The 14491-nt window shown below is 38.9% G+C and overlaps 1 protein-coding gene across 6 annotated transcripts in view; it reads right to left on the reverse strand.

Annotated features, from left to right (window-relative positions):
• Positions 1-14491, reverse strand: part of HECTD1 (HECT domain E3 ubiquitin protein ligase 1) — a 107614-nt gene that overhangs the window by 16420 nt on the left and 76703 nt on the right. For 3 of the 6 annotated variants that reach the window (XM_073010875.1, XM_073010879.1, XM_073010874.1), the window contains exons 25-30: positions 12817-13653; positions 11914-12135; positions 7143-7276; positions 5595-5717; positions 3927-4083; positions 513-735 (exon numbers count right to left, since the gene is read on the reverse strand). In XM_073010875.1, coding sequence (XP_072866976.1) covers positions 513-735; positions 3927-4083; positions 5595-5717; positions 7143-7276; positions 11914-12135; positions 12817-13653 — 1696 coding nt within the window. The remainder of the gene's footprint in view (positions 1-512; positions 736-3926; positions 4084-5594; positions 5718-7142; positions 7277-11913; positions 12136-12816; positions 13654-14491) is intronic. The other 3 variants (XM_073010878.1, XM_073010876.1, XM_073010880.1) reach the window with 3 other exon arrangements.

Genomic DNA, 14491 nt, shown 5'->3' on the forward strand with positions numbered 1-14491 from the left:
CCACTGCACTCCACTGCACTCTAGCCTGGGCAACAGAGAGAGACCTTGTCTCAGAAAAAAAAAAAAGTAAAGAAAACACTTTATACATATTAATTCATTAATTCCTTACAACCACTCTCATTTTATAGATTAGGAATGTGAGGCACAAAAATGTTAAAATAAATTTACCCTAAGTCATTGATAATTATTTGTACAAAGAAAGGCAGGTGTTAACCCACACGCCCCCAAAATAAAGAACAGAAATAAAATATTTAGTACTCATATTAGTCAAAGAATTCAAATGACGCTCTTCTCAACAATCACGTTAAGAAGCTAGTGTAGATTGTAAATGTCCTTCTGCTTCTAAAACTTAATCATTCTACACCAAGAGTCCCAAACACTATTATCTGTTCCTGTAAGCCACAGAATAAAAACCAAATCTTTTCTGTTCCTATAATCCAAAATAAACACAATGCTTCTTGGCTCATACACTAGGGCATTATCTATCAAAACATTAAGTTAAAATTTCTTACGTGTATGTGGGCTCCCAAATACGCCTAAGTTTATCTGATTTCACATTGCCATTACAGGACAACTGAAGCAATTTTTGTACATAGTAAAAGATGGTTGATCTGAAATTGGTGAGTGGTAATTCAACTTCACGAGTCGTTCCAAGACCTGTTACTTTCAAAGTGAGGGCTAATCGAGGTGACGGAGTACATTCGACTTCTTCCAAGAGCTCTGAATGAGGTGTCCCTAAAAATTTGGAAGATGTGTGAAAAACAATTATACTAAAACAAGCAGTCCAAGAAAGGTCACTACACTAGGCGACAAGGCTACATGAAATCTAAACCCCTCTGCCATACATTAGCTAAAGGATGTCAGCTACTTAAGACTCTAGGCCTTGACATTTTTGTTTTCTGTTTCTTTTTTTTTTCTTTTGAGATGGAGTCTTGCTCTGTTGCCCAGGCTGGCGTGCAGTGGCACGATCTCAGCTCACTGCAACCTCCGCCTCCCAGGTTTAAGCAATTCTCCTGCGTCAGCCTCCCGAGTAGCTGGGATTATAGGTGCTCACCACCACATCTGGCTAATTTTTGTATTTTTAGTAAAGATGGTGGGATTTCACCACGTTGTCCAGGCTGGTCTCGAACTCCTGATCTCAAGTGATCCACCCTCCTCAGCCTCCTAAAGTGCTGGGATTACTACAGGCATGAGCCACTGTGCCCAGCCTGTTTTCCGTTTCTTTTTAATGGGAATAATTACACCTATGTTACTGAAAGAGTGCTAGAGAATACATGTGTATGATAGAGAGCTCTCTCATTTTTATATGAAAATAATACTAACTGTATGAATACTTAGGAAACATTTTAATTTTATAAAGAGGTCAAGAGCGGTGGCTCATGCCTGTAATCCCAACACTTTGGGAGGTCGAGGTGGGTAGGTCACTTGAGGTCAGGAGTTTGAGACAAGCCTAGGCAACGTAGTGAACCCCGTCTCTACCAAAAATGCAAAAATTAGCTGGACATGGTGGTGCCCGCCTGTAGTCCCAGCTACTCAGGAGGTTGAGGCAGGAGAATCACTTGAACCTGGGAGTGGAGGTTACAGTGAGCTGAGATCACACCCCTGCACTCTAGCCTGGGTGACAGAACGAGACTCTGTCTCAAAAAAATTTTTTTTTTATATAAATGAGAAAACTATCCATACTCAGAGAAAACCACACATTCTGGGCCAATGACGTGTCAACCTTTTATCACACTGAATAACTGCATCATGAGGTAAACACATATACACACACAAATATAATTAGTTTCATCATGTATTTGGAGAATGCTCTCATTTTTTATTAGCTCGTGAATGTTTTCTTCATTATCATGATCGTCCTCTAAAATATTATTTCTTTCACTGCACAGTATCCCACTGTACCTAAACAGAGGCATATCCTTGTTACTGGACATAATTAAGGTCATTTCCAATTTTTTGAAAATATAAATACTTCTGCAGTCACCTATGTGTACAAAACGGGATACAGAGCTAGTATTTAAAATTACCATAGGCAAAAACACATTCTCAGAAGATACAAAATATACTGGTAGAGAGCTCTACAAAAAGTTTGTGCCTATTTATACTCTCTAGAATATGTTTTCCTTTTTTATAATTAATTTTTTTTTCTCTGAGATCCAAAGAAACAAGATTCTCCTTTTTGAAGGACCCTTAGAACAAACACCTTGATTCAGTCTATCTATCCTCCCCAAAGAACATTTATACTACAGAGTATACTTACTTTCATATTTAATACAGGTGTCTTTTTTTTTTTTTTTGAGACAGAGTCTCACTCTGTCACCACCCAGGCTGGAGTGCAGTGGCATGATCTCGGCTCACTGCAACCTCTGACTCCGGGTTCAAGCAATTCCTCCTGCCTCAGCCTCCTGAGTAGCTAGGATTACAGGCGTGCGCCACCAAGCCCGGCTAATGTTTGTATTTTTAAGTATAGACGGCATTTCATCATGTTGGTCAGGCTGGTCTTGAACTCCTCACCTCGTGATCTGCCCGCCTCAGCCTCCCAAACTGCTGGGATTACAGGCGTGAGCCACCGTGGTCAACCCTCCTCGCTTAATCGTCAATTTAAATCTTTGTTAAGGATAATTTACTGATTATAATAGCTGACATTTATTGAGGCACACATCAGGCAGCACACTAAGCACTTTACATACCTTACTTCATTTAAGCTTTTTAACTACCTTGTCCAACAGGGACCTTTAGTCTCTCATGTAAGAGATGAAGAAATTCAAGCTTAGATAGTTTTGGTGACTTACCCAATGTATCCGTTTCCTACTGCTGCTATAAAATATTACCACAAATTGGGTGGTTTAAAACAACACAAACTTGCCAGGCACGGTGGCTGACGCCTGTAATCCCAGCACTTTGGGAGGCTGAGGTGGGTGGATCACTTGAGGTCAGGAGTTCGAGACCAGCCTGGCCAACGTGGTGAAACCCCGTCTCTACCAAAAATACAAAAATTAGCTGGGCATGGTGGTGCGCGCCTGTAATCCCAGCTACTCGGGAGGCTGAGGCAGGTGAATCGTTTGAACCTGGGAGGTGGAGGGTGCAGTGAGCCAAGGCTGTGCCACTGCACTCCAGCCTGGGTGACAAAACAAGACTCTATCTCAAGAAAAAAAAACAAAAAACTACCACAAATTTATTATCTCATAGTTCTAGAGGTCGAATGTCTAAAATGGATTTGCAGGGCTTCATTCTTTCTAGAGTCTCTAGAGAAGAATGTTTCCTTGCCTTTTCTAGCATCTAGGGGCTGCCCACATTCCTTGGCTCATTGCTCGTCGTCACTCTGACTCCTGTTTCCTTAGTCACGTGTTCTTCTCTGACTCCTGCCTCTTGTGATTACACTGTGTCCACTTGGATGATCCAGGATAATCTCCCCTTCTCAAGATCCCTAATTACATCTGCAAAGTCTCTTTTGTCTGCTTTGATAATATATCATAAGTTCCACAGGTTAGAACCTGAATGTTTTTGGGGAGTAATTAGTATGCCTACTACACTCTAAAATACGAGTTGTAAGGGACAAGGTTGTCACCCAGACCAACTGACTCTAGAGGGCATAACTGTAACCACTGGAGAGCCTGTCAAAATTGAGACGAATAAATCCTTAGGAATTTTGATCCAGTAGAAAATACAGTAAGAATTTCCCACCTTTCAGTGGGACTTTGCCTTAAAAATTGAACAAATACAAAACACACGTTGTTTTTTAAAATTTGAAATAATTTGTAATTTGCTCCTTTAAAAAAACCTGTACTTTTTAAAGAATGTGTGGCTGACTAAAATTTTTTTATAACCTGTATACACAAAACTAAAAAAAAATTTTTAATAACGTGCATACACAAGCAGCACCTTACTTTTCAAAATATAAATCATAAAACCAAAACATCCTGTACCTGGGGGTGGTATTTCTAGATCAGTTGTCTGTTGGACATTAGTACGACCAGGTCTAGGATCAAAAGCAGGAACCAATGCAGAAAATTGTCTCTTTAGCACATAATCATCATCCCATGTTCTCCGGCGTCCTCCTTTAGTTTCGTACTCTTCTTCTTCCTATCAAAATAAAATTTCACACACAAACATCATAAGATGCAAAATTTCATTCTTACAAAAGCAATGTGTTAGTTCTTTATAACTACTGCATTTCCTTAGCCGTATTTCTTAAACCCAAAATGAGCTAACCTAAACATGTATAGATACACACATTTCTTAATCATTTCAGTTTACCCAAAGTAAGTTGCATCCATGATGGTTATACAAATCTACACATTTCACCAAATGATAACCATTCACAGGACGGGTGCGGTGGCTCAAGCCTGCAATCCCAGCACTTTGGGAGGCCGAGGCAGGCGAATCATGAGGTCAGGAGTTCAAGACCAGACTGGCCACCATGGTGAAACCCATCTCTACCAAAAATATAAAAAATTAGCTGGGCATAGTGGCAGGCACCTGTAATCCCAGCTACTCGGGAGGCTGAGGCAGGAGGATCGCTTGAACCCGGGAGGCAGAGGTTGCAGTGAACCAAGATCGTGCCACTGCACTCTGCACTCCATCCTAGGAGACACAGTGAGACTCTGTCTCAAAAAAAAAAAAAAGGATAACCATTCACAAACATCGTCAACTTCCTGGTTTTGTTACTGTACTAAAATTAGGTAATATGAAACTAGCCAATGGGAAAAATTAGGTAAAGAGTACATAAGACCTCTCAAGGATTTTTGCAACCTCCTATGAACTTATAATTATTTTAAAATAAGTTGGCTTTTAAAATGTAAATTACATTTTGTACTGAATTACTTACATACCAAATAAAATGCTGGGGAGTTGCTTTAAATTACTATGAGGCAGATAGCATGTAAGCACATATGTGCACATCCACAGTTTGGTTTAAACACTTAACTGAAACAAACTGACATCTGACAGCTCTGGTTCCAGAATGTTTGGGTTTGCATCCTGGAACCAAAACTACTATTATATGTATGACTTTTAGCAATTACTTCATCTGAAAATTAGAGCTAATAATAACCCTAAAAAGGCTGTTGGAAAGAATTAGCTAATATGCATAAAGTATTAAGAACTATGCCAGCCAGGCAATGGCTCATGCTAAGGCAGGCAAGCTTGAGTCCAAGAGTTCAAGAACAGCCTGGGCAATGAAGCAAAATCGTGTCTCAAAAACAGAAACAACTCTAGCACTTAATTAGTGATCATTAAGTGTTAGCTATTAATAAACTACTACTACTACATCTACTACTACCTCTACTACTGCTACTATAACTACAAATCTTAGATACTGTATATTAACCATTTTAATATATGTTTACTATTACCCAAAGCAAGGTAAAGGGGTTTCAAGCATTAAGCTCCTGCATGCATTATGTCACAGCAATCATGGATTCTATATGGAATATGAAACCCAACCAGTAGGGGAAGTTTCTTTGTGTAACTGTTTGATAGCTCCCTCTTCTTACCTTTTCCACACTGCACATTTTTGTAGGCATTTAGGTTGGTGCCTTACTATGAAAGGGAAAAATATACATACGTTAGGGAGATAAACACGAAGGTATTACCTGCTCCCCAATAGGTCGGCTCCCTGCTCCAGCAGGAACCTGTGGTAGTTGCGAGGTAACAGCATGATGCGTTACATCAGAGCGGGAGCCAGCTCGACGCTGCAGGGATGGGCGTCTCAGAATCTAAAATAAAACAATCCCAAGAGATATATGTCTAATTATTTGACCCATATATGCCCCCTTTCAGCCATGACCTGAATATATTAACCCCTATTAACGAAAGTGTCACTGAAAACTTTTTCATTAGCCAACTTCAGAAAAGTTATGAGTTCAATGTTTTAAATTCATCATGCATTTTATACTAACCTCCTTCATAAGAAGTATTGCGTTTTCTTAGCAACCATACACTAAAAGCATTTTTAAAATTTCTTTACCCCATTAAAACTCAACTTATCAATTTTTTTGAAATCTAGTAACATTTTATAAAGAGAAATTTTAAACATACAGTTAGTTACAATAAAGGGTATTTTTTAGGCATAACTTTCAATTAGAATACAATCCTAGTGGTTAAGTATTGAGAGTTCTGGATCACACTGCCTAGGCTTGGGTCCTCACTCTTCCACTTAACTCTGATGATGAGGGCAAATTATTTTTTTTATGCCTCTACTTCATTCCTTCATATGACAACTAATGAGAAAACAGATGGACCCTGCTTGCAAAACCATAGGTACTAAAAAACAAACTCCTGGGCCACGTCAGCCTCTTGAGTAGCTGGGATTACAAGCACGAGCCACTGCACTGGCTAAGTTCATTCTCTCTCTCTCTCTCTGTGCGTGCATCAGGGTCTCATTCTGTGGCTCAGGCTGGAGTGCAGTGACCCAATTATAGCTCACTGCAGCACGAGCCACTGCACTGAGTAAGTTCATACACGTGTGTGCATGTGCATGTGTGTGTCAGTGTGAGAGATTCTGTGGCTCAGGTTGGAGTGCAGTGATGCAATTATAGCTCACTGCAGCACGAGCCACTGCACTAAGTTCATACACGTGTGTGTGTGTGTGTGTGTGTGTGTGTGTGTCATTCTGTGGCTCAGGCTGGAGTGCAGTGACCCAATTATAGCTCACTGCAGCACGAGTCACTGCACTGGCAAAGTTCATACACTGCGTGTGTGTGCGTGCACGCGTGAGCACGTGTGCGTGTATGTGTGAGATTCTGTGACTCAGGCTGGAGTCCAGTGACACAACTACAGCTCACTGCAGCCTGGAACTCCTGGACTCAAGTGATTTTCTCCCTCAGCCTCCCAAGTAGCCAACACTACAAGTGTCAAAGTGTGGGACGACAGGCATGAGTCCTATACCCAGCCTAATTTCACATACTTTTAAGCCTGTTAAAACATCATGTGACATTCTATAATTTTTAAAATATAACCAATTTATTTTCTTTAAGTGGAGAATCATAAATGCTCAGATTAAAACTGCCTTTCTTAACCACATTTTTTATACTGTTGCCACATTTCCTTGCTTTGAAGTTTGATTATGACTTAGCTTTTCCTTTCTTCATTTCAACTATTAACAACCTATCTTTGTGAAGACAATGGGGTACTGTCTCTACCATAACCTCCTCGTATTCTTGGTCCTCCTGATTGTCATCTTCATTCTCATCATCTTCTTCATCTGGCTCAGGTAAGTCCTCATCATCATCGAGCTCAGCCAACAGAGTACTGGCACGGCAGCTATCAAGGAAATCTTGAAAACAAAATCCACAACCTTATGTCAATACAATTAAGAAAGTGTAACAAAGGAACTTTGCATTTTAAGTTTTTACAAAACGAAAGTTCAAAAGGGACAAGTGTTGCGTTCTGCCACCACATACAAGATGTGTACAGACACAACCATGAAAAAAAGGGGATAAAGGACAGCAATAAACTAAACCTGAATTACAAAATCATAATATAAAAGGATAACCATTTGGACTATTTAAAAAACAACCACCAAAAAATAAACCTTTACACCAGCCTGGGCGACAGTGTGAGATTCCGTCTCAAAACCAAAAACAAAAACAAAACCCAAAGAAACCCCTATCATCATTCTCTGAATAAGTCCCAGGAAGCAGAACATGGTAGAAAAGAGAACACTTTGGAGTTATTCATTCCTCGAACAAATACTATGTGCCAAGCACAGTGTTAGGCACGAGGTATATAAAGTTGCAAACAAAAAAGACACGGTCTGAGTTCCCATGAAGCTCACAGGGAGAGACACTGATCTGGTAGGTTACTCAAAAACAATGACTACTTAAGATAATGCCTATTTACTATGGAATAATGTATGTGGCATCTTTCATATTATCCATATTATCTAGCACATAAGGAGGTTCAAAATAACTTGAATCACTTTAATCTCCTTCCTTCTTAGAATCTCTTGCCTTCAATGGAGACTGGGTCAAATTACATTGTCCTGCATAAATGAAGATGCTGACAAACTGTTCTTCATAAAAACTGAAAAAAAGAGGACTAAACGGATTAAAACAGAAGTTTTTACTGGATCTGGAAAAAATAGTCAAATATAATATCAGAACGGCACAAAGGATAAAAAACAAAATACTTTATATTGCTAAAGAACATCCAGAAGACAATTTATAGTTACTCAGAAACTTACAGACCACTGAACCAATTAGTTTTTAGTCCAATAATTACACAGGACTAAATATTCAGTGCCTTTTACTGGATGGCCAGTAGAAGAAGTCTGCCATTATATTTAATTAGTTTCTAAGGGAACACTTTTTTTTTTTGTAATCAACTTTCTCAGGTTGAAAGGTCTACATTTTTAAAACATTGTAATGCTTTGAAATCAGAATGTATCTTACAAACAATGGCAAGTCAGAATTAAATTGCAACATTTTTAACCTTAGCAATATAAAAAAATTGGTGTGTCTTACAATCAAAAGCACCTTAAATTTGATAAAATATGTTACCCTTTAACACTTGTAAGGAGCCACCTGCAATTTAGGAACTGGTATGATGTGGTGATACACAAAATAAATCTATTCCACTCTGATTTATCTTTTAAGGAACATAATCTAACTTCATATATTGAAATTCTATCTCTGATATGTTACAACTGACTGATGTCCATTTTTTCTTTCTCATCTTCCCTTTTTCACCAGCATTAAAAAGCTCTATATTTCACACATGTGACCACATCATAGAATGAAATGTCTCTCAAAACACAACATGGTATGGTATTCGTGCCTGTGGTAAGAGAAAAACCACAAAACACAGTAAAAGTTTGCACGGCATATACAGATGGTATAAACTGATGTTACTCTGATCCTTCACCCCAGCAGTCTTAAAGTGTCTACCAGCTTTAACAATATAAAAAAGAAATCTTCTATCATATGTTCTCACTTATAAGTAGAAGCTAAACCTTGGGTACACATGAACATCAAGATAGGAACAGTAGACACTAGTGACTCCAAAAGGAATCAGGAGTGGGCAAGGACTGAAAAACTTCCTATTAGGTACTATGTTCACTATTTGAGTGACAAGATCAATATAAGTCCAAACCTCAGCATCACGCAATATAGCCCTATAACAAACCTGCACACGTATTCCCTGAATCTAAAATAAAAATTGCATTAAATTTTTTTTCATCACCTCACAATAAATTTTTTTTTGAGACAGAGTCTCACACTGTCCCCCAGGCTGGAGTACAATGGCACAATCTTGGCTCACTGCAACCTCCGCCTTCCGTGTTCAAGAGATTCTCCTGCCTCAGCCTCCCAAGTAGCTGGGTCTACAGGCGCCCACCACCATACCCGGCTAGTTTTTGTATTTTTAGTAGAGACGGGGTTTCACCATATTGGCCAGGCTGGTCTCAAACTCCTGACCTTGTGATCTGCCCATCTCGGCCTCCCAAAGTGCTGGGATTATAGGCATGAGCCACTGCACACGGCCAACAATAAATTTTTTTAAGGCTGGTCAAACCTAACAACAAAATTTAAAAGTCAATCAGTAGTTCTAACTTTTTTTTTTTTTGGAGACAGAGTCTTGCTCTGTCACCCAGGCTGGAATGCAAATGGCACAATCTTGGCTCAATGCAACCTCTGCCTCCCAGGTTCAAATGATTCTGGTGCCTTAGCCTCCTATGCAGTTAGGACTGTAGGCGTGGGCCACCACACCTGGCTAATTTTTTGTACTTTAGTAAAGAGGGTTTCGCCATGTTGCCCAGGCTGGCCTCACACTCCTGACCTCAGGCAGTATGCCCACTTCAGCCTCTCAAAGAGCTAGGATTACAGGCGTAAGCCACAGCGCCCTGCCAGTTTACTCTTCCCTCCCCACGATCATCTTTAACTTCCCATGACCAAGAACTAATGCTTGAAGTTAACATAATAACAAATGAGTAGAGAGGGGCACAGGGCCACCATGAGAAATAATAAATCAGAAAACAGCTTATGCAATCAATTTATAACACTTTGGTGTAATAATCACCATTTTGCTACACACTTGTTTGATAAGAAAAGCGGAAACAGAAATATAATGACTTTCTTAAAACTTTGGAACATCATATCAAATTCTTGCTATGAATTAGGAGAGGCTATATTCTCACAAAAATGAAGAAAACATTAAAAAAGGGGGTATACACAAAATAGCACTTTAAAAACGTATCTTCATATAAACTTTGTCTTTAAAATTACTCCCAATTTTTTTTTAAAGAAAAACAGGCAATATGATCAAGGATATATGGTAAAGGGTATTCCAAAACAATAGGGATGGAGTGCAATGTTTCGGAAAGCAATTCAGTAATTATTATTTTAGGCATTTATCCTAAGGAAATATACTAAAATACAGTACAAGAAAGTTCATTCATGGCTGGGCGCGGTGGCTCAAGCCTGTAATCCCAGCACTTTGGGAGGCCGAGATGGGCGGATCATGAGGTCAGGAGATCGAGACCATCCTGGCCAACACGGTGAAACCCCGTCTCTACTAAAAAAAAAAAAAAAAAAAAAAAAAAGAAAGTTCTTTCATAATGATGTTTATGGTAACGAAAAAGTTATAACTTAAATATAAAAAATTGATAATTTATTAAATGATCATACAGTGAAATATTTGACATTTGAAAATGTTTTCACAATGTATTGAGTGAAAACAGCTGGCAGAAAAGGATATAATCCTTTTTTGTTAAAAAAACAAAATCATGCATCAAATGATACACATCAAATGATTAACAGTGGTTGTCTCTGGTAGGTGGGGACTAGACGATTTTAATTTTCTTCTAGTTTCTATTCAGAGCATTATTTTTCTAATAAGATAAAATAAGAGAAATAGAAACACAGATTGTATCTTAACTGAATTAAATACATCCCTTTGATTACAACATGGAAGCCATAAGGCTGTTACTGAACTTTCTGAATAAAATTTAATTTGCAAGAATCATGCATTACCTAACTAAGGAATCATTTCCAAAAGTCTTTGATAACAGCATACAAGGAATATCATTTTACAAACCTTATGAATCTATTACAGTTCTTCTCTCAGTAATGAGTGTCAAATCACTTTATGATTCTTCCATTAAAACTTTTTTGTGACAAAAGGCAAAAAAAAAAAAAAAAAAAAAAGACACATAAAGTCCCTAGATCTACTTTATGTATAATCAGATAACTGCAATTTTTTTAAAAAATATTTTTTCAGAGACAGGGTCTAGCCCTGTCACTGAGGTTGGAGTACAGTGGCATGATCACAGTTCAGTGTGGTCCTGAACTTCAGAGCTCAAGTAATCCTCACACCTCAGCCTTCTGAGTAGCACGACATCACACCTGGCTAATTTTGGGGGTGTAGGGGTGGTAAAGATGGGGGGTCTATGTTGCCCAGACTAGTCTTGAGTTCCTGAGCCTCAAGTGATCCTCCCACCTTGGTGTCCCAAAGTGCTGGGATTATAGGCGCGAGCCACCACATCTGACCAGGTAATTTTTTTTTGAGACGGAGTCTTGCTCTGTCGCCCAGGCTGGAGTGCAGTGGCGCGATCTTGGCTCACTGCAACCCCCACCTCCCAGGTTCAAGCAATTCTCCTGCCTCAGCCTCCCGAGTAGCTGGGATTACAGGCAACCACCACCACGTCCAGCTATTTTTTTTGTATTTTTAGTAGAGACAGGGTTTCACCATGTTGGCCAGGCTGGTTTCGAACTCCTGACCTCGTCATCCACCTGCCTCAACCTCCCAAAGTGCTGGGATTACAAGCGTGAGCTACTGCGCCTGGCCCAAAGATTCCATATTTATAAGAAGAGAGAATAATTCTCTTTAAACAAAAGTTTAAAATATCAGGAGAAAACATAATAAAAGTATCATTATTTAAGTATCTAAATACTTCAATTTTAAATTATAACTTACCATATAAGGAATATTCTGCTTCCTGACCTGTGTCACTCTCACTGGAAGTTGATGTGAGGCTGGTGGTTAAAGTATTACTCAATGACTGACCAACTGATAAAACTGTTGTTGCTGTAGCTACATTGCTGCTGCTAGTAACACTGGACGTTGACATAGTCACTGTTGATGTAGTACCAGGTGTGGTCAAATTAGGGAAACTCTGAGCACCCATAAGAGGAGAAGCTAAAGACAAAAATGAAGCAAATCAGTACAAATAGGTGAGACTATAGAAACCTTAGAAAAACCAAGTTTTATATTTTTTAAAGAGTGAGGTCATAAAACACACTAATAATAAAATGGTTCCTGAAAAGCAACAACTTTGGGAACCCAACTGAAATCCAACTAAAAATTCTTTTTATAGCACTATTATATTTTTAAATATTATGCCTAACTTTTTTAAAGAAATGAAACAAGCAATGAAATAATTCCCAATGTATTTTCCAAGGGAATTATTTTGACCTGTTAGCAGCTTAAATTGGAATTTACCTTTCAGAAGCTAAGATCAATGTAGAGTCTAAATAAAAGCTATACTTACATGCTTTGGTTTCACTGCACTATGATAACATTTAATAGTCATCTATTTCCTCATGCAACTTTGCTTAATGATGTATCATAAAGGAGTGAAAATCAGAAGTATTGTTTTATCCTTCTAGAATAAGAGGTTCTTTATCACACCTAATCTGAATTCTGAAAATATTATGATTCTAGAGAACTTAACTTCATATTCCTGAAGTGCTAAATTTGATGTAGCTTTATCTAATATGGTTAATGACCTAGTTAAAAACTGCAGCCAGAACAAGAGACCCTACTTTGCATCCCTCCAAGTGGAAAAAGCATTGGTTCCAGAAGGAAAAGCTCACTTACTTGCTGTGCTCATCACATTCCTCCCCAAAGTATTAGTGTTGTTATCACTGCTGCTTCGGCTTAGATTCATGTTGTTCGTGGCATTAGTCCGTGCTATGTTTGCCACTCTCCTTACAAAACTCTCCAAGCTAGATGTTTCTCTTGAGGACAGGTTAGGTACACTTGCACTAGAGCTCATAGGGGCCCCAGCAGCCAACAAAGAACTCACTGACAGTCTGTTACTTGCTGAAGAGCTAAGAGGTCGTTGTGAAGCTGCTTCTTTATTAGTTAATTCAGATACTGAACTAACATCAGGAGAACTAACACTGACAATTCCCATGGATATTGCACTAGACTCCCCAGGAGTACGAACAGAACTATCGGGGCCTAACTTCCTTTCAGCATTTTCACTTCCCGTCTCCGCTGTTAAGGTGCTGGTGCTTGCACTGGAAGACGACCCTACTTCTGTTTGAGGGACGTTTTCAGCAGATGAAAGAACAACAATTGGTTCATGGACATCAGCTCCTGAAACTATACTGTGTTCCATTACAATTTCTGATCTCCGTTCCGTTTTGGTCGAACCCAAGCTGATGTCGCTGCTACTGGCCACGCTACACACAGAACTGCTGCTTCCTTTTCTACTTGAGGAGCCTGCAGCAGCAGATGTCTTGTCTGGACAGTTGTTTTTCACCAAGCTGCTCCATGATTGCGTTGTGCCTGAAACAGTGGATGAAACAGGTTTGGGTGATGCCACTGTATCAGGGTCGTACCCTGGTGCAAGCTTGAGGTCAAATTTTCCTTCTGCGCCCATACGGTAAGAGTTTGAGCCACCAGCATCCCAGGTGACATCAATCCAGCCTGGAAAGGGACAGGAGTTTGTGAGACCCAGCAGAAAGCAGATAGGAGCGTGTCAGACAGTAGCTCCACAATATGGGATCAGCTTTTCATCAGTGCTGTCCTTTTATGAATTTCTAGTCAATCAAGGTCTGCCAACTAAAATATATGTAAATTTTTGGACTCAATTATTTGACTATATGACTAGTTAACTGAAAGTCTATAATATTTAACTTTCATGATAAAAATATTTTAAGGACAAGAAATATGTACTGTATACAAGGGTTTCCAGGAAATGTTTAAAATTCTTCCTTTTATTTCCCTTATTTCTGAACTGTTCAGTCTATGACATTTAAAAGCAATGTAAAGGTCATGTTTAAATCTACTGGGTTGTTTTTCATTTTTAAAATTATTTGATTTTTAGAGATGAGGTCTTGCGTTGCCCATGCTAATCTTGAACTCCTGGGCTTAAATGATCCTCCCACCTCAGCCTCTTGAGTAGCTGGGATTACAGATGTGAGCCACTGCACCTGGCTTGGTTAAGTTCTTAAATGGAAGAACTGTTTAAGAAATTTTAAAAGATTGAAATATGTGGTAAAATACTGCCACTTCTGCAAGTAAACACAATCTAGGTAAAAGTTTTTAAATTGCTAAGTATAATTATGTGTAGTCAAATTTTCTGTCTAGAAAAACGTGCTAGCTTACCATTAATTTCTTACCATTAATTTTGGCTAACCTCTCAAAATATTCATATATTACCACAGAAATTTTAGGTCACTAGCTCAAATAAAATACTAAAGTTAGCATTTCGGTTGTGTTCTCAAAGTTCAGTGGTTCCTTGGTTCTCTTATGTTAAATAATT

Source organism: Chlorocebus sabaeus, chromosome 24, assembly GCF_047675955.1.
Source record: "Chlorocebus sabaeus isolate Y175 chromosome 24, mChlSab1.0.hap1, whole genome shotgun sequence".
Lineage (NCBI taxonomy): Eukaryota > Metazoa > Chordata > Mammalia > Primates > Cercopithecidae > Chlorocebus > Chlorocebus sabaeus.